General features: G+C 48.4%; 1 protein-coding gene across 10 annotated transcripts in view; it reads right to left on the bottom strand.

Moving 5' to 3' along the window:
* NEXMIF (neurite extension and migration factor) overlaps positions 1–20,686 on the bottom strand; it is a 177,243-nt gene that overhangs the window by 7,215 nt on the left and 149,342 nt on the right. For all 10 annotated transcript variants that reach the window (XM_069015675.1, XM_069015674.1, XM_069015680.1 and 7 more), the window contains 2 exons: positions 8,554–8,678; positions 599–4,871 (listed from right to left, as the gene is read on the bottom strand). In XM_069015675.1, the coding sequence (XP_068871776.1) occupies positions 599–4,871; positions 8,554–8,629 (4,349 nt within the window). In that variant the 5' untranslated portion in view covers positions 8,630–8,678. The remainder of the gene's footprint in view (positions 1–598; positions 4,872–8,553; positions 8,679–20,686) is intronic.

Raw genomic sequence — 20,686 nt, 5'->3', positions numbered from 1 at the left:
ACACAACAGCAGAGGGGGCCAGAAAGCACTCAAAAATTGCCACGTGAAGCTCAATTAGGAACGAGTTCTCATTTGCAAAGTAAATAAGTTTCGAGATCTTGGCTTTTGGATGCAGAACCTCTTTTTTTTTTTTTTGTGGTTTATTTTTTTACAAAATGTTCCAAAAAAAAAAAAAAAGTCTTTCCTCGTCAAAATCATTAAAAAGAGTGTGTAATCATGGTTTTGTTTTTTTTTTAGTTTTTGTTTTTTCCCCAATAAATAAGTAATTAAAAACTGAAGAAGCCAAACAGCAGAAAAGAGTAGCCTTGTTAGTTTTTTTAACCCCAGCCAAGCCAGAAAATTGGTCATTCTTTTAGGTAGCTTGCAAGTCATAAGTATTTTCATGCATTTAAAAATAATAATTAAAAAAACCAAACAAACAAAAAAAGAAACCAACCCCAAAACCAAAACCAACCAAAACTGTAAAAGGGGAATGTCTTTTTTTTTTTTTTTTTTTTCATGCAAACTTTTGCTTTCAGGAAGGAAAAACTGAGGAACAGCGGGCCTAGCAGGTGGGAGGGAGGTTAGGGGCATTCCAGCCAGTTTGGTGCAGCATTACCTCAGTTTCTCAAAAGCAGCTGTCACGGGTGGGTCCTTGTGGGGCTGTTCACGGTCCGTCCGCTTGATTTTACAGTTCTCATCCCTCAGTGATTTCGAACTGGATTTATGACGGTAGAGTTTTTTATGGGTAGGTCCATTATTGCCTAAAGTGCTCAGGTTACTATAGTTTTTATCAAAAAAGGGAGCGTGAATGTCCGTGGTGAACCCGGTGGAGCAGTTGGGGCGACCGGGGTCGCAGGTCACGGCTTTGCTGTTTTTGCTTGAGCCCTTGTTGTTTGACTTGTGGTTCTTCGCCGCCCCCGGCGAGCCACCGTTCGCCTTCTTCTTCGACTCTTGGGACGTCCCTGCCAAAATTTTAAGAGTTTTCAGTTTCAGGCTGTTGGACTCCGGTGACCGGAATATGTCTGGAACGCTGTTGTGGCCGACGGGCCCCCACAAGGGCTCGATGGAGGCCATCATAAACCTCTGGACATCGGCCATTCCCGACGCGATGTTGGACAGGATGTTGGAAGGCTCCTCGAACTCCCTCTGGTCGTCGTCCAGGAGGCTGGTGGCGTTGCCCAGGCTGGCTTCCGACCAGCCCGTGCCCCCCTCTTTTCCCAGCGCCCACTCTCCGGAGAGCCCGTTGTGCTTGCCCAGCTTCACCCCGGCCGGGCCGCAGTGCTGAGTGCCCTCGGTCACGCCCTTGGTGGCCGTGGCCACGGTGCCCAGCTGAGTGACCGCTCTGCCACCAACAGCCGGAGCCTTCTCGCCGTTGACTCCCGCTGCGTTTTTCCCTTTCCTGGTGGATTTGGGTGCCTGCCTGGAGTTTTTCCCTTGCGGCTTATCGGTTCCTTTGTTGGTTTTGGGCGATTTTTTCCGGGTGGCTTTCTGGGAAGAGCTTTGGTTTGTACCCACATTCTTGCTGGATGAACTTTTCCTCTTCGATTTTGACACTTTGCTATTGGTGCTAATTTGACCAGATGGCTCATTAAATGTTGACAAGCATGGACTCTTTTCGAGAAGGCTGACAGAATCTTCATCGTTGAACATATGGAACTGGAACTGGTGATTATTTAAAGCAAACCCATTATCTGCCTGATCCTCGGTCTGCAGGACCCCACAGTTCCACTTGACCTTCTCGGAGCTGTTGAGGGTGGCCTGGGGGCTCTCCTGAAAGCCCTTCAGGGTGCCCAGAGGCTTGGCATCAGAGCCAGTTATCTGCGGGGACAGGTTGGGAGTGTCTGGAGGGGACATCTCCGAAAGCGACGACTGGCGGAACCTATCAGGCGTGAAGTTGGAAATGTCTAAAAGGTCCGTGGACTCCTTCAAAGGGGTGATTTCATCTATGCTCTGCTGGATCACTAGCTTGGGACTGCAGTGGGCCAAGAAATCATCATTAATATCATCCTCGCCGTCCTTTTCACAAGACTTTAAACTTAAAGAACTGTAATTGCTAGAACTAACTGACAATGAACCCACTGAATCAAAACTAATGAGCCTGCCATCATCCGTACTGAGTGTACCTCGTTGGAAATGAAAGCGCCCCTCTCCATTATTGAAATGACATGACTGATAAGAATCATCAGACTGCACTTGTTGGCTATCCGGCATGTAATTTTTTTGGTATAGCAATTTGCCGCTATTCAGATTGACTTGAGTGTATCCAGAGGCGGGGAGGCCGTCCGTGCCCGGGGCAAACTCGCTCGGCATTCCGGCCGCCTCCGGCATGTCCCCGGGGAAGTCCTGGCGCTCGCTGCCCTTGCTGGCCGGCCACATGCTGCCGAAGCCGCCCTGCTCCATCTCCAAGTGGCCGGGCGACTGCTGCAGCTCCGACTCGGAGGGCGGGGAGAGCACGCAGCTCTGCGCCGGCTGCAGGGACGGGAAGGGCTTCTCCGGCGGGACGATGCTGGGGAGCGGGTGCTGCTGCTGCTGCTCGGAGGGGTGCTGGGCGAAGTACGGGATACCGGTGTTGCTCGACAGATCCGAAGCATCTAACAACGTCTGCAGATACCCTCCGGGGATCAGGGGTACATTGGTGGTGATATTAGCAGATGGCAGAGGCTTGTCTGAAGAGGAGGTGGATGGTAGGAAAGGAGAATTTTTAGCAACCTTATCCTCGTGGCACTCTGGGAGATGGGAGCTGTCTGAAGCACAGGGACTGTTTTCGTCCTTCAGACGCGCTGCAGAGTCCTGGTTTTCCAGTGCTGGGGAGTCCTCTGCCGTACTGGTGGCAGCTTTGATCTTCTTGCACTTCAACCTGGCTTCACTTTTGAATTTGATTCTGCGGAGCACTTTCCGCTCCGTCCCCTTGTGCTCCCGCTCCTGCGGTTTGCATTTCACGGCGATGCCCGCGATGTCGTGGACGTGTAATCCGTTGGCACAGCTGGGGGTGGCGATGGCTAACGCCGGCAGCCCTTTCAGGCCCACGTCCTCCTTACTGCTGCAAGGCTGCTTGTGATCAGAGGAGCAAGAGCCCAGCTTGTTCACTGATTGCTCGATGGCTTTAATTCTTTGAATCCGGTGCCTGTTTGCTAGCTTGCATTTTCGCTTCCGTGGGTGAGGGAGGAACGAAGCATCTGAGCCGTTAAGATAGAAATTCTGCTTGTGGTAGAGAGACGATCTGAGCAAATCCAGCCGGCTCTGCTGCCTCTCCTGCCAGAAGCCCTTCAGTGGGGCCAGCTTCTTGTATTTGCTGAGCAGCTCCTCGTTCAGAGTAACAGTTGTCTCGTTGGCATCCACTTTGCTGAGCTTCACCAGCATATGCTTCTCCCCTTTAAACCTGTTAATGATGATGTACTTGATGATCACGGGGGGCTCCTTGCGAGAGACTTTTCGCCGTTTCTTGGGGCACCACTCGTCGTCGTCCTCCTCCTTGGGCCCGTCTGGGAGCCACTCCTTCTTGTCCAGGATCTTCTCGTTCTCGATGGAGTCCACATCGTACAGGTAGTCGTCGCTGTATCGCACTTTCCTCTTCGCCCGCAACCCGTAGTTCTGCTGGATGAAGGAGCCGGAGTGGTCCCGGGCCAGGTACCGGCTGCAGTCCTTGATATCCCGCAGCACGTCGTAGGAGGACTCCGTGCAAGTGCTGTCGTCGCTGAACTCCCCGGAGTCCTCCGTGGAATTCACTGAGTCCAAGAAGTGGCTCCTCTTGGAGCCCACGTACTGCACCATCTCTGTGCTGTTGCAAGATTTATTTAAGGCAGCTTTCTCCTCCTCCTCGCCGTCCTCTTCCTCGCCATCCTCCTCCTCCTCCCCCCAGATGATGCCTTCCTCGGATTTGAATTGAGAAGGGTCGGTGGCACCGCTGGGCCCCCTTTTCAGGGTGCTCCTGCTGTCCCTTTTGGTGCAGTTGCTGAACACACTGGGGAAGAAGTTGAACTGGGCGTCCTCTTGTAGGGTGGTGGTCTTCTCCCGCACATTGTCCTGGAAAGATTCGTATCTAATCTTTAGGGAGCAGACATCACTTCCCAAGGTGGAATCGTCATCATCGAACATGTAATTATCCACGTCTTCCTCAGAAAACAGATTTACAGAAAGCTCATTTTTGGAGCAGAGGTCAAGCAGCTCAATTTTACTTTCACTAATGAAAGATTCAAAATAGCCCCATTCCTGGTTGGGATTTGTTAGTAAAGGTTCCTCACCATTGCACTTGTCTAATAGTAATCCCTCGTAATAATTTTTCTGAGTGGGGTCCTCTGAATCACTGTCAGATTTTTCTGCATCTCTTTTGTCCGCTGCCCTCGATTTATGCATAGGGAAGCTTAAAAGCTGGTCTGAAAGCAGTTGATCCCCATATCTCATGGTTTCTCCTGTGCTCATGCAGTGAATCCCTATATCAGAGACCGAACAGGTATCATAATCCCTATTTATATCCCCCACTTTCAAGCTTATTCCCGGCTCCGCATCAATGCCGTCCTTGGATTCAATAAAGCAGCCCAGACAGGTCCGGCTCGGCTGCATCAGGCAGTCTCCCGTCAGCGCCGACATCCCCCCGGGCTCCATCATGGTGAAAGGAGCCTTCTCGCAGTCGCCTGGCAGCGACCAGGAGCTCATGCCCTTGGTCACGCAGGACGTGAGGGAGATGGCGTGGGCGGAGGAGTCGTCCGAGGCGTGCTCGGGGACATCCGTGAGGCGCAGCGGCGACGGGGGGCTCAGCAGGCAGGGCTTCTTGGCCGTCACGGCGCGGTGGCACGCGGGGCTCTCCTTGGGAGCCGCGCTCAGCGCCGGGAACGGCACCGCGGCCTCGGCGGCGCTGCAGGGCCTCTCATCGCCGTCCAGGGCGTGCGACTCTGCGGGGAACAGGGAAAGGGAGCGAGGAAAGGAACAAAAAGAGACAGGGGTTACCACCCTTGTAGGTCTCCTTGGGCTCGCCACCCCGCTCCCCTTCTCCCAGGGCTTGGTGGTGACTTTTCCCAACTGCTCCTTTGGGAAGCCCTTCCCAGCAATCCTTCCCTCCTGGATCATATTAACGTGGTGATGTGCGTGGAAGGCAGAGGTAAACACGCTGCTCCCTGCAGCCAGCTGGAAGAGGTACGAGAGTACGTTTTAAAACACACAACCCATCCGCTCTTCCCTCCTCATATCCATACGGTTACCTGGAAACTGCCTCTCAAACCTCAGAATGTTATTAAAAAAACAAAACAAGCCTAATAAAAATGTTCTCATTAACATTGAAAAAATTAACGGAAAAATAAGATTCTTAAAGAAACAAAGCACCCCCCCCTGCGGGGTCTGAGCTTGCACACACCTGAGCTGCTTTACTGCTCTGGAGTCAGGAAGTGATGGCTGATTTTAAAAACCCAGCGGTCTTTTTGTCACTGTCCACGCCAAGGGAAGGCAGAAGATAACACAGAGTTTAAAGCAATTATTGTTAGAATTATTGTGGGGTTTGCCATTCTTCCCTAATCGCTAAAAATGCCTTTTTAGTCATGTAAGGATTTTTTAACCTAAGGATTTTTTTAGTTTTACCTCGTTGCGCTTCTTTTATGGCAGAATAAAGTTATGAATGTACTTTTATCTGACTCCTGGCTCAACGGACGATATGACCCTTGAAATTTAAATACGATGTCTTTTCATCCATGAACACGCTCTGATATCTCTGTATTAAAAAAAAATATATTCCAATGAGTGCATTCATCCCAGCCAGAGAGCTCTGCCAACTCGGAGCCCGGTGCTTTTGTCATGGCTCAGGTCTTTCTTTTTTGGTGGCTCCACTGAAGGCAGAGGGGCGAGAGCCAAAGCTTTCCAAGAAGGGACAAGTGCTCTAAAACACAACTGGAACACCAGGCTGTGGCATTAAATGGGGCATGCAAAGGGATTTATTTGGCTGCTGCGACCCTCCACGAGTGCTCTTATTCCAAACTGATAGAGGAAAGTGAGTGTCCTGCATCCTTGGCAGCCTGGGGAGGGGAGGTTTGTGCTGGCACAGGTACCACCGGCATGCTGGAAAACCCCCCAGGGCTGCCACCAGCAGGTGAGCAGGATGGAAAGGAACAGGATGCTGTGGAAGGAGTGGGATGCCTGCCTGTGCCAAGCAGGAGGTCAAAACCCCCCTAATTTCATCCCAAACACTCCCATCAGCTTTGTGCTACAGGGGCCTCAGGGATGGAGCCATCAGTGAAGTCTGAACAAAGCACAAACTGCAGTTGAAGCCTCGCAGCGCTCCCAGGATTTCAAACCTTTCCCAAAGACTCCCTCACTCCAACCTGAAGTGCAGAGTAATGCCTGTCAGCATCTTCAACATGCATGACTTGGAAAAGACCAGACTGGCTTGCTTGAAAAGGGTTAAAAAAAGGAAATAAATAAAAAAGCTGATTTTTGAGTCCCTCCCACCAGTCTTCAGATCAGAAATGCAGAGGTGGTATCTTTTTCCTTAAGCACCAAAACAAATTAACCAGTGCAGTTCCACTTCAGAAGTAAAATAAAATAAAAATCAGCTTGGAGCTGACAGGAAGCATGGAAAATTTGAGGATAAAAGAAGAATGTCTGTGAATGCTGTAAGACTCAAAGAAGGGGGAGGCAGAAAGCTGAAATTCAATCTCAAAAGCTGCATTCAATAGGCAAAGCTGCTATTATATAAAATAAACTGTCTCTGGGCGTTTCTTTAGGTTTGTACTTGTGTGAGTGAACTTAACTCTTGTGAAATACAAATGCCAAAACCTGATTTTCTGGGGCTCTGTATCAGCCTAAAATCAGGCCTGTGTTCAACTGATGCTCCAAGGGAATACAGCTCACACAGAAAATGCTGGAGAAGCAAAACCACTTTTCCCAGTTTCACTCAGCATCCACCCAACAGCACATGGGCAAGGGGAGGTGGCAGCTCCAGAGCTCTTTGCTGCCTCCTGGCCTTGGATTCAGCAGCAACTCCCACACACCAGTGTTCAAACTGAGTTTAAACTGACAGAGGGAAGGCTGAGATGGGATATGGGGAAGGAATTCTTGGCTCTGAGGGTGGGGAGGTCCTGGCACAGGGTGCCCAGAGAAGCTGTGGCTGCCCCTGGATCCCTGGAAGTGTCCAAGGTTGGATGGAGCTTGGAGCAACCTGGGATAATGGAAGGTGTCCCTGCCCATGGCAGAGGAGGGAACTGGATGGGCTTTAGGGTCTTTTCTACCATAAACCACTCTATAATGTTTTATCTAATTAAAGCACTTTTTAAGCCCTGTTTAATTGAATTCCATGGAAGTGGTAAGAGGTTCTAAAGATCCCCCTCCTTACTGATCAGGATGACAGCAATGATGCTGCTGTCCACTGGATCAGACAAGGGGACCATGGCTACAAAATCCCCTTGCAGCTCCAGCAGCTGCAGCTTTACCCTGGAGTCAGGAAGGAGATGTGCTGACAGGACAGATACCTCCCAAATTACATCCCAGGAGCGAGTGTGAGCGTGTGCCTCACCTGCCCCCAGCACGAGCTGCGGGGTCCTCATGGGCACCCACGTGGCTGGAGTTGCTCCAAGGTTTTGGTAAAGAACAAGAACATTTGTCTCCACCACCTTGTTTAGATCTGAATGCGTCAGAGGACCAAGTCCTTGATAGCTAACAGGATCAAATTTATATATAAATAAAATATATCTATCTATCTGTCTCAAGATTTATGGGCCAATACAAAATGTAAAAAGCCATGAAATGAAACATAAAACACATTGAAGAATGAAAGCATCAGGCTCTGCCTCCCTCTGCATTTACTGTGGCCAGAGACTACAGTCCAAATGACCTCAGAAAAGGCTCAGAGGCTTATTTATTTCCATCAGGGTTCCAGACAGCTGAGCACTGTTACTCCTAATTAGTTATTCTGAAAGCAAGTATGGAATCGATGAAATAGATACAGACAAAGTTGGGCATTTTGGGAGGCTGCTGGAAGGGGCTGATCCTTCCCCACCCACGTTGGTGGCAGCTGGAATGACCTGGTGGCCCCCAGGAGCACAACCTGTCTGCACAGAAAAGGGATTACAGGACAGGGAATCCCATGTGCTGGGTGATGGGACACAGGCAAGAACAAGCTTACAAATCCAACCTTCCCACCAACCCTGGTTTCTCTCTCCTACCCAATCTCTCATTTTCTCCCAGTTTGTAGGGACTAAGTATCCTTCAGCCAAATTTTGCTAACATTGGCTAATGGGATCATAATGCTGAGAGAGGGGAAGATTCCCATCAGAGAGAGGGGGCTACAAAGTCCTGGATGACTTTTTTTCCCCAAGAAACCAATCTAAAATCTCTAATTCGAACTGCACGTGCACATAAACATTCCCAGCCATGCCCACGCACAGGCAAAAGAAGTTCTTGTTAAGGCCTGAAAAAGTGTAGATTTATGGCTGGAGTGATTCCTGTGCAGAAAACACCCATTTACTCCCCTGCTCCACACTGCAGAGATACCCACAAACTGCTAGTATTAAATGCACAAAAGGAATTAGGAAAATAAGTTGGCTTCCAAGTTGTCGCTGCTCCCTCATGTACCATAATTAAGTTCCTTACCATTTTCTTTCACCCCATTAATCAGGATAGTTTCTTGGTCTTCTGAGGCACAATCCTGCTCTTGTTGGTCATCCATCAATTTAACCTCTTTCTGCTCACTCCATGCCCCACTGCATCTGGCCAACCTGCACATTTCCAGAAACACAACCACAGTCAGTGCAATCCCCAGGATCAGCTCAAGGAACCGTGAATAAAAAATAACAACAATAAAACACCCCCGCACCGCCTCACACGCTGCCTGCACCCTCCTTAAGAGGACAAATCCAATTTATTTAGGCTCTCAGCTTGTCACTTTTCCACTCCAAAAGCCAAGTCCCATGTATTTTCAGCAAGGTGAAAATGTTGTGTATCAGCATTTCCTTCCCCAAAGTCCTGCTCTGGCAGGTGGAGAGGTGCTCAGCACCTCTGCAGGACCCTCCACATCTCCCAAAATTGCCATGCAAAGGCAGGTTACTCATGTCCAGCCAGGAAAGCCCACCCATCTCCAGATGGATCAGTGGAGAGATGAAGGAGAGGATTCATCCCAGTTCATCAACAGCAACTCTATGATGAAGCTGGAAAAAAGCAGGGATACTGGAGTGACAGCTACTCACCCTCACTATCAGCTACTGCCCTTCCAAGCAGTGGCAGGTAGGAAAACTTCCCAAAAAAGCAGGTTTTTGTGGAAAAGTTATTTCTAGTCCCACTGTTCACCACAAGAGCTCCATCCTGGGAAGCCTCATTCCCCATATCCCTATGACTGCCCACTCTGTCCCCACTGGGTGAAGCTTCACCTCCAGTGAACGATGAGCGGTCGAGGCTGACTGGGCTTGGTGAGGCTCCACCAGAGCAGCGATCCCAAGACCAGGATCCAGCCCAGATCTTCTCCCTCCCTCCACCGAGGTCCCCCCACCCTTCAAAGCCATCAGCTGTCTCCAGAGAGGGAGTAGGAGCAACGGAGTGATGTGGCTGAAACCTGGGCACGGCTGGCACGGGAGAACCCTCATCAGTGCTCCTGATTGACAGAATTTCACTTCTTTGACTGCAAATTCAAGTCAAAATCTATTTTACGCCCTTCTGGCAACTCGAACTCAATTTTTTCTCTCTCACAGAACAGGTACTAGATTGCAGCATTGGTTTAGGTGTTTTTCTGGGTTTGGGGGCTTTTTGTTTGGCTTTTTATTTTTCACATCAACATTTGTCAAGTGTCTGTTGTTCCCACAGTACTCACTGCCCTGGGGTTCAGCAGCCAAACTTCATTCATATTCAGATTTGCAGTGGAGTCCTCTTAATTAACGTGAAATCTTTACAACCGCCTTAGTAAGTGAAACCTTCACCCAACTTAAAGATGTTGTGACACCGAGAGGAAGATAAGAATAACAAGCATCAGTAACTCCATTCCTTTGCATATTTAGAGGAATATTTAACTAACCCCATGAGTTTTTCTGTGATGCAAATCCCCATCTCAAAGCTCTCCAACGCCAGCTGGTTTGCTGTGGTAAGACCCCTCTCCTGCCAGCACCCTCCCCACACCCTGAGCTCCCTCCGTGGCCTTTCATCGCTGACATGTTGGAGCAGGAGAGACTCCAAAAGCCAGAGCAGAGATCAGAGTTATTTTTCCATGAAGGAGATTAATGTCTGAGTGTAGAAGCTGCTCTGTGTCTGCCAGTGACAGGCTGCAGCTTTGTGCCTCCTTGATAATATCTCCTGCCTGTTACATGTGCCTTAATTAATAGAAATATTAATAAATTAAGTTTTTAGAATATCCATTAATGAAAATATTAATAAAATATCTGCAGCCTCGGGAGAACCAGAGGGGTCTCAGGAGACCAGAGAGGCACCACTGGCTCCACACACTGGGCTGCTGGGGAGGGGCTGAGGTGTCACAGAATGGTTTGGGTAAGAAGGACCTTAAAGCTCATCTCATTCCACCCCTTGCCACAGGCAGGGACACCTCCCACTGTCCCAGAGTGCTCCAAGCCCCATCCAGCCTGGCCTTGGGCACTGCCAGGGATCCAGGGGCAGCCACAGCTGCTCTGGGCACCCTGTGCCAGGGCCTGCCCACCCTCCCAGGGAACAATTCCTGCCCAATATCACATCCATCCCTGCCCTCTGGCAGTGGGAAGCCAGTGCCCCTTGTCCTGCCACTCCAGACCTCTGTCCAAAGTCCCTCTCCAGCTTATTTGGAGCCCCTTTAGGTCCTGGAAGGGGCTCCAAAGTCTCCATGGAGGCATGCAATTAAAAGGGGAAAGGCCCTGCCAGGAGAACAGCCTCAGTCCTTGAAAGGACTTGGAATATGATCATCCTTTAAGTATTTAATTAGTTTTATATTCACAGGAGAATCATGGCAGCATTTCAAGGTATCCAAGTACATAACCCAAACAGGGACACTATGGAAATTTTCCTCCCTGTTCAATGTTTAACCCCCAGGCTGCAGGGTGAGGGGTAAGAGCTGGTCCAGGGTTGTGTGGGAAGGTTCATCCTGCAAGTCAAGTCTCTGTTTATGGGTGTGATGAGCTGAGACCTGCAGCTCTGAGCTCAGGAGCACCAGCAGCATCTTTGCTGACCCAAATTTCCTTGGATGTCCTGGTAGACAGGGATTTGGTGTAAAATGCAACAGGTGGCCTGTTTTTACCCCAGAACATCATCACACCATGTTCCAGTAATGGCCTGCAATGAGTAAAACACCTGACAAAGGCAGGAGCAGCAATTCCCCAATACTGTAAATTTGTCACTTCCAGCACACGAAACATCTCCAGGGAGGAAACAACAACGAGCTCCCCAAGGAAGAGCCCAAGCATCTCAAAGGATAGGATGGTGCCAGCCAATTCCTGCTGGCATTTCCAACAGGGGAGGAAGGAGCAAGATCCCACCCGTGGGCTCCATGTGTCTGCCTGCTCATGTCAGTGGTTTGACTGGTTTGCAAACAGGTGCATGAGGAAGGAGTCTGTCTTTCCTTGATTCTGATGGATATTCAAAGGCCAACCTTCATGGAGAGAGCAGGGAACAGACAGGGGGGCAAGCAACAGGCATGCAGGCAGCACAGCAAACAGGCACAAAGGGAGAGTTTATAGACCCTTAATCTCGTAGTATTATGATTTTTTGGGATGTGTGTGCACAAGGGGGAGGGAAGCACACAAGGGATGTTCCCAGTGGATGAGATCTGAAGGCTGGAGGAGACAATGAAGACAATGAAATGCAACAACAAAGAGGATGTGCTTGGGCACAACTCTTTTCCTTGACTGCAGTGACCCAGAGAGCAGAGCTGAGCTCCAGAAACCAGCTGCAAGGAACTGAGGAGGGTCCAGGTGGGGCATCCTCCTGCAGGGCCAGACAGAGGTGAAGTACAAATGGGACAGACAATCCAGGTTTGCTGAGAGCTGCTGAACATTGGGACCTTTGGGACCAGTGTGACCAGGAAAGGTGAGACCCCAAAAGGGACAGGGAGAAACAGCAGCAACTGGGAAAGAAAAGCTGACAACGGGGCTGGACGTGATGCAGAACAGGAAGAAACAGAAGGCTGGGGATAACGAAGAGGAGTGTCCCAGGGAAGAAAAACTAAACCAGGAGAGGTCTGGGGGATAAAGGCAGTGGGCAGAGAACACTCTGGGTAGCAGGAGAGCACAGAACACATCTGCAGACTGAAGTATAAAAAGGACAGAATGTAGATTTCAGTGGTGTCAGGCCATTGAGGAGAGGCACGGCTGGGGTCACGCTACTGTGAAGAGCTGGCAGGAGGAAAATCAGGCACCAGCTTGAAGTTTATGAACTTGACTGGAGCCAGAGTGGATGGAGGAAGAGGATGGCGGGTGGAAGGCGACGGGCAAAGACGAGGGGTCGGATGAACTCCAGGTCTCTGGAGGAGGAGGACGGGAGCACAGCGGGGCTGGCTGTGCTTCAAGGACACGTTCAGTCACAGGGAAGAATTCAGAAGGGCTTTTGCTGATTGCACCATGGACTTCAGGGCATCGGCCTGCTAAGATCACAGCTGGCACCACAGAAAGTCACTGGCTAAGCAAGGAGATGGAGAGGGGAAGAAGCCACAGAAAGCAAGCAGTGGAGCTGAACAAGAATCCAACTAGTTTTAAGCACAAGATGGACAAATTAATGGACAGAAGGACAGGGGGCAGAGCTGTGGTAGCAATACAGAGGGCTCAGTGACCTGGAGAAATCCCTTTCAGCCCTATGACTCAGGTCAGGTGAAAGACTGCAAGTGCCTCTAAAAACCCTCAGCATCACAGCTGAGGAAATTCCCCATTCCTCACAATTCCTGTCAATTTTCCCATTTCTAGTGCTAATGGGACTGTACAAAACCTGTTAGTGCCCAGCCCACGTGCACATGTCTGGGAGAACACAAACACAGCACCACAATGGACCCTCTGCCACAAACCTGCTGCTGCCTTCGTGCAGGTCCTTCAGCCCAGGGGGCCAAGAAACCCAAAGGATGCTTGTGTTCTCTTTTAAAAAACCTCCTGAGACACTCGAGAAGTTTTATGGGTGTTGGGTGTTACTGGAATGGAGGCAAATGTGCCTGGAAAATGATGTCCCAGGTGAGGCCCCACCTCTGCTCCCAACACAGAGCAAGATCCTGGTGGAATGTCCCTTCAGCAGTCCCTTGGGGTAAAACCAGATTATTTCTTGTTCTATAAATTCCTAGAATCACAGAATCCCAGAATGATCAAGGTTGGAAGGAACCCTTGAACAGAGAAGGAAATACCTGAATTGCAAAGCTAAAAATCCTGGACACGTTCCCTCATCCACCTCCATTCACATAAATGAGGGACTTGATGTTCACTTAAACCCATCCAAACTTTAGGATTTAAGCATGTTCCTATTAACACTAATTTTACAAAGACAAAAGGGGAAATGCCACCCTTTTATACAACCAAAACAATGCACCTGCTGCATGGCTGCCCTCTACAAAGAGAGCAACAAATTGCTTTGCTTCTCTGTCAGCCAGAAAATGCCCATTTCCCCCCAGACTGGTGCAGTTTTTCTGAGTGGATGTTTACACAGTGCACAGGTGCCGTGGGGAGATGACATCTCCTTCAGCCTCCCCAGCTCCACAGATGCCAGCCCAAGGAGAAACTGTGCCAAGGGACCTGCTGGAGAGGTTTGCTCCCCCTGAGGACTCCCTGCAGACCCTTCCTTGAGAAGCAGCAGTGATTTGGCTCGTGGCATTTTCCAGCAGAATCAGGGATGGTCACAGTGATGCCCTGGATGCCACTTACAGGGGATAAAGCAAACGAGCTGGCCATGATTGCCACAGAATCCAGTGCTTGGCCACTTAAATCTGTGTATCTCTATATCTCTATATCTCTATATCTCTATAAATACAGAGATTTACCACTGCTGGTTAAACATCACCTCATTTATATTTCCTGGGCACCACCATTACACCACAGAACTCAATACTCTCCTCCCAGGCAGAGGAGGGGAAAAAAATCTACCAGGTAAAAATAAAAAACCAGCCCAGGAGCCTGACTGAAAGCCCAGCTGCACACGTGGGAATTCTGTGAGGTGGACAAGATTCTGAGCTGGTGGTGGCTGCTCTGGAATTAAAGTTGCAAGAGTGTTTCAGCTTCAAGCTGAATTAACAAAAGGTCACTTGCACCCAGACAAAACACAATGTGCCAGCTCCTATTTACACACAGCTTCCACATCCTGAGTGTTGTAGCTCATGAGGGTAGAGGGAGAGGGAGTATCCAAAGTGAAGGAGAATCTTTTTATGGAGAAGTGGGGGAAGAAAGCGAAGAAGAAGGAGCTGTGGCTTTTTTTCCTGCAGAATTGTGAATAAGTGCAGGTGTTCTATATAGGCAGTTGTATCTTTCAAAAAAAAGAGCTTTAGAGAAATTAATTACATGTCAGAGCCTCTGACAGGTCTTTTAAGAATTGTGATACTTTTGAATGAAAACATTATATACTTAAAAAGAAATACCATGTAAATGTCTCCGAGATATTTACAGTCAGTGGAGTAACAGTAGGAGAGGATTCAGCTCTCCCCGTGGATGGGGGATGCTGAGCACACCATGCTCCTCCTAACCAAGTCTCCTGCCCCTGCAGGACTTCAGCAACTGCTGCAGCAGCTCAGAGCCGAGTTCAGGGCCAGGAATTGGCTGGGAACAGAACCCAGGCCCTCCCCAAAATGCTGAGCCACCTCTCTCTCCCCTCCAGGCTCCATCCCCGAGCACCCAGCTCCCCTCGGCAGCAAGGACATCACACACCCCCCTCCTCCTGTGCTGGCATGGGCAGCTGGACCTCTGCAGAGGACAAGAGCCAGGTGGTTTTCTGCTTGGTTGGGTTTTTTTTGGGTTCTTTTCCCCCATTTTTTTTCCCTTTAGTCCCGCAGGACAGAACTTCCCATGGAGAAATTGTGGTGAGGCAGCATCAGAAGCCACAGCAATGCCAGGCTGGCCATTCCCTGACCTGAAGGATGCTGTTTTCCTACCAGATTCTGAAATTCCCTGATCCTTTTTATTCCAGGGATTCCCTTTGATCCTTGTCTTTCCACTGTAATTTCATAACTAGTGGATGAAGTGCTCAAAATTGTCACTTGCCAGCAAATGGGGGTGTATTTCAATACTAACAGCACCTCTCTGAGCAAAGCTCTGTTTCCCTCCATTTACATTTCTACCTAGGCCAAGGGTGTCTGAATTTTGCCAGTGATAAGGAAAAAATTCAGAATCCCCAAGGTTTCCAGAACTGACAGGGTCAGAAAGGTGAAGCTCCTAAGGAAAGGAACAGGGTGAAACCATCCTCCCACTCTGCTCCACTCCACGAAAGGGATGTTGGACTTGAGGGTTCTGCTTTCAAAGCTATTTTCCCAGGAAAATCTCACAAGGAAATTGCATCTCCCAGCAGTTCCCTGGGCTTTTCCTATCAATGATGGTGAGTACATGGGAGAAAAGGCCAAGTGAAGGAGAAATAGGAAACAAAGAAACAAATTGGGTTTTGAGTCAATGCCAGCAGTGAGACATCTAAAACCCTACAAGAAGGCAAGGCCTGATAGAGCCAATGTTAGCTGAGAATAGGTTCAGGTATAAATACAGATAAAAGCCTCCCATTAGAAATAAATCTGGGAGGGAAATAAAGTTGATTTTAAAAAAAGGAGCTTGCAGAGGAAATGGAGACCACAAAAACCATGAAAAGAGGAAACAGTTTCTGAACTGGTGTGTTCCCAGAACGTGTAAAGGATGGATGAGTTGTTAATATTCATAGTAACCCTCCACTTTTCCTCAGCTGAAAGCAGATGCAACAATTACTGCCGAGCCCAAGCCTCAACTCCAGCAGACCCCCAGATATGATATTAAGAACAGGCTATTTAAAGCCAGCTCTGAAATAAATGACAGTTTCTGACCTTACTCTGGGAGGACATAAGGTGTGAGTGTTTCAAGACCTGTCACAAACAACTTTAAGGCAAAAGGAAGGAAGTGAACAAAATTACAGCCTTCCTGACAAAGCACACGTTAAATACCAAAGGAGCTTTCTCTGTAAATGTATTCTCAGACATCAAGAGCAGCAGCGTATCACAAAGGGAAAAAGGTGGCAATTAAAATCCTGGAGGAGCTGAAACGCATGAGGGAACGTCTGAAATGTGGAGGGTTTCAGCATAATACTGCCCTGGGTTAGGGAAGGGAGAGCTGCCAAACCCGAGAGAGGAGAGCTCCAAAATGCAGAGCAAGGAAGGGAAGAGTCAGGGAAGAACCACTGGAGAGAAGGGGAAGCTCGTGGGGAAACGGAGAACAGAGAGACTGAGAAAATGGAAGGGAAAAGGATGGCCCAGGGTCACAAACAAAGGTTGCTGGCCTCAGATGAGCACAGCTCCACTCCACAGCCCCACAGCCAGCGATGGAGAACCTGAGAAAGCCTTGATGATTCAGGTAAGGAAGAAACAAATATCCCTTTTTTCCAAATGAGGGATGAATTTGCACATGGGGCCGGGTGAATATTCCCCTGGGAATAATGAGGGTGAGGAGAAGCAGGAACCCAGGTGGACTCAGGAGGGTTTCAATGAGTGCGCCTGATTTTGAGGACGAGAAGCATAAAGAGAATTCCTGCCTACCAAGAGCAAGGGATGATGATTAAGAAAAGTCGCTGGGTTTTTTTTTGGTCATCCTCTCATATTTTATAGAAGTGGAAGGAAATGAAGCAATAATTAGTGTCAGCAGCTGCATAGTTTTGAAAAGCACTGGCAAGTGAGGGGGAGATTTTCATCTCCTGAAAATGAGTAAGAACACAAACTTTGGTTTAGCTGTGATGGCCAGAAGTAAAAACATTTCTAATTAATAGAATCACACAATGGCTTGGATTGGAAGGGACCTTAAAGATCATCCCACCCCCTGCCATGGGCAGGGACACCTCCCACTATCCCAGATTGCTCCAAGCCCCAATGTCCAGCCTGGCCTTGGACACTTCCAGGGATCCAGGGGCAGCCACAGCTGCTCTGGGCACCCTGTGCCAGGGCCTGCCCACCTTCCCAGGGAAGAGTTTCCTCCTCACACCTAATCTAAATCTCCCCTCTGGCAGTTCAGAAGTGTTGCCCCTTGTCCTGTCTGCCTGTCTGAAGCCTCTCTCCCTCTTTTTTTGGAGCTCCCTTTAAGTACCAAAGATGCCCAAAAGCAGCCCATGATGTTGCTTTTTGCCTTTCCTCCTTAAGAGCAACTGTATTCCAAACATGTCGTTTTCACTCCATCTCTGGATATAAAGTTAAGATAAATCAGAAATGTTAAGGGCCTGGATTTCTGAGAAAATCAGAGTGGAATGATTAAAAACTCCAACCCTCATAAATCTGCAAAGGTTGAAAATTCAGCAGGATCCTGGGGTATTAACCTCACAAAAACACAAGGACTCTCCAAAGCTAATTATACATCAGCCTGCTCTAAAATAACAAAAGCCATTAGAGAACAGTTTGGGATGGAGATTTCTTGATGGGCAGAATAGCTTCATTTAAATGAACTTATTACCCAGATTCTCTTTCTGCTGCTGTATTTATGGATCCATTGACAAACCAGTGTCTGAAAAGCTTAAACTCTTCCTATGAACCTCATCAGGAAATAGGAGAGGCCAAGGTCAGATGCATTAAGATTACAAAAGCTGATGAAGAAAGGGGATGCTTCAGAGTCCCTCACACACTGGGTATTACGAAATAACTCAGCTGAAGAAGGGTGTGTAAAATTTGGTTTAGAGATAGGGATTAATGCAGAGCCAAAACAGCATAAAGATTTGGATTTCACAGGGATATGCTGAAGAAAAATCTCAGTCCTAAACTTTACCATTGCCTCTTTCTTGATGAGAAATATTCTCTTCTTTTCCCTGTTAAAAGAAGAACACCAGGTTTAAAAAAAGGATGAAAAGAGGAATTTTTTTTTTCTGTATGAATTTGTAATATATTAAAGTTTGGACTAAGGAGGGTAATTAGGCTGGTGCCGGAGGAGGATGTGAAAGCTCATCAGGATATTTGCAGTAACCCTAGTGGGGTAAACATTCCTCTTTTCTAATATCTTCAAATTAGAAATTTTATAGGAAAAAAAGAAATTTTAACAAATCTCGTTCGTCTCTTATTAGCAATTAGCCGACGCGGACTCTGGATAAAAAGTGTTAATTTCTAAAGTACACATAATTTTCATAAAAGCACAGATAGGAAACCAAACAACAGAGTGCTTGGCTTAGGCACAGGAAGGAATTAAGCTGGAGCAAGGGGAGGAAGGGCTCATTCCTCCCATGTTTTACACAAAGAACTGGTTCAGGGAGCACTCACTGCCGTTCCCTTACTATGGGACATGGAATCCCAGAATCCCAGAATTGTTTGGGTTGGAAGGGACTTTAAAGCTCATCTCGTTCCCATGGGCAGGGCCATGCCATGTGCTAAATCCCAGGCCATCATCAGCTTCGAGAAACTGAGGATTGCCAGGAAAGAGGCAACGGTGAGAAATCCCCCAAAAAAGGGTGATGTTCCACAGTGATGTGGAAGACAAAATCCCCTCAGACATTATATCCCAGTTTCTAGCCAGATCCTTTGAATATTCCTGAACAACTCCCAAGTTTCATAAGGATTTTTCCTTTCTATGTACATATAAATGACTGCACTGATAGCAGATGGGCCCTTCCATACGATTTCCTTTTTAAACTTCCAACTTCATGCAATTCCTGCATATTCCTTGTGCTTGCAGAGGAATGCCAGTGCTTTTAGCTCCAGAGCACAAAGCTGAGGCTACTTCAGCTCATTTGCTTTTGCTTTTAAAACCTTTAATTACACAAGCAGCTAGCAACTATTGAATACATCACCATCATCATCATCATTTTTCCCTGAGACCACCTCAGTGCAGTGGCTCTGCCTGGCAAGGTGACCCTAAAAGTGACCCACGCTTAGGGAAAACATGCAGCACCTACTGACTTGGGTTTATTTTCCTGAGTAGTTTCCTACAGCTGACACAGCTGGGCCACAGATTTTATAGGTACAACAGCTTTCCAGTCTCATCCTGTGATGTGCATCCGAAGGAGCGAATGCTTCTGACTAGAAAGGGAATCAGGGGAGGTAGGAAAAGGAAATGATCAAAACACTTATCACACCGAGAAAAGAACTTATTAGGCCCAATAAGGAGTTGGAATTGATGACAATTATAAGATACCATCCATTTTTAGCTAATAATTCAGAAAATGGATGAATTATTTGAGGAATAATATGTGATCATTTATTTAAAGACTTATACTAATGTATACGCTGGAGGAAGCTGAGCTGAGGGTGTAGGAACACTTTAACACTTACATTCCTGGATGGTTCTTCCTTTCCACTCAAATGCAGGGATTTAACAGCACTGGGTTTAGTTTTAGGGTTACAGGGCCCCTACAGAAAACATCAAGCCATTTTCCAAGGCTGTTTTATACACAACCTACATTTCCTCCACTCTCCTCCTCACGTTTACGAAATGCACCAGCATTTTGCCTTTGAGAACTGGTTCATTTATTCAAAATTCCCAAACAACCCCATCCCCACTCCACAGGCCTTAGCAGATCACACGATTAGATGGAAGCAACAATTCAATCGAAAGCCACATCTCTTAATTTTACTTGGAAAGATTTTGGGTTCCGCTGAATGTCGGAGGCGATTTCTGAAGGCAAAATCCCGCATTAGGAGAGATTGCATCTCCTAAGATATCAGTCCAAATCTCCATCCGTATCCAGGTAACAATCTGGAATGCTGATATTTAAGAGGAAAAATATCTGGACAGCTGCCCCAGCTCCCTGGGAAGCAATGTTTAGTTAAAGTCTTGGATATCACTGAAAGAAGATATGGAGATGTCACACTGAGGCTGAAGCATTTTTTCAAGTGCTGAATTATTCACCCGTGAACCTCAGATGTGAAATCCAAATGCTCCGGTACTGCCCCGGCTTTAGACAATGGCTAATTCCTTTCTGTGCCACTGCAGGGTCTCTTCATCAGCTTTCTTTCATCTATAATCACAGCCAGGTCATGGATTATTAGTCATATTCAGTGCAGAATTCAAACCCTGCTACACCAATCAGTCAGCCCGGGACTCCCCCAGCGTTAACGCCGCAGCTCTCGGCCGCACCGCAGGATCCAACTGCTCCTGGCACGGCCTCACAGGGGCACAGAGAGGGACCAGTGCAGCAGCCGTTTGCCCAAGGCAAGAGGGATGAAGCCCTGAGCTGGGAGAGGACACAGAACAACCTGGGCCTGCCAGGGATCTGCCCCAACATCCCACCTGCAGCATCAGGCACGGCACAGGGGAGCACTAATCAAGGCACACTTTGGGTTGGAAAGGATCATAAAGCTCATCTCATTCCACCCCTGCCATGGGCAGGGACACCTTCCACCATCCCAGGCTGCTCCAAGCCCCATCCAACCTGGCTTTGCACACTGCCAGGGATCCAGGGGCAGCTACAGCTTCTCTGGGCACCCTGTGCCAGGGCCTCACTACCCTCACAGGGAAGGATTCCTTCCCAATATCCCATCCAGCCCTGCCCTCTGGCACTGGGAAGCCATTCCCTGTGTCCTGTCCCTCCATCCCTTGTCCCAAGTCCCTCTCCATCTCTCCTGGAGCCCCTTTAGGCCCTGGAAGGGGCTCCAAAGTCTCCATGGAGCCTTCTCCTCTCCAGGCTGAACACCCCTAGCTCTCCCAGCCTGGCACCAGAG

This window comes from Aphelocoma coerulescens, chromosome 4A, assembly GCF_041296385.1.
Source record: "Aphelocoma coerulescens isolate FSJ_1873_10779 chromosome 4A, UR_Acoe_1.0, whole genome shotgun sequence".
Taxonomy (NCBI): Eukaryota; Metazoa; Chordata; class Aves; order Passeriformes; family Corvidae; genus Aphelocoma; species Aphelocoma coerulescens.
Note: the sequence above shows the minus strand (reverse complement) of the source record. Positions and strands in the feature narration are given on the sequence as shown.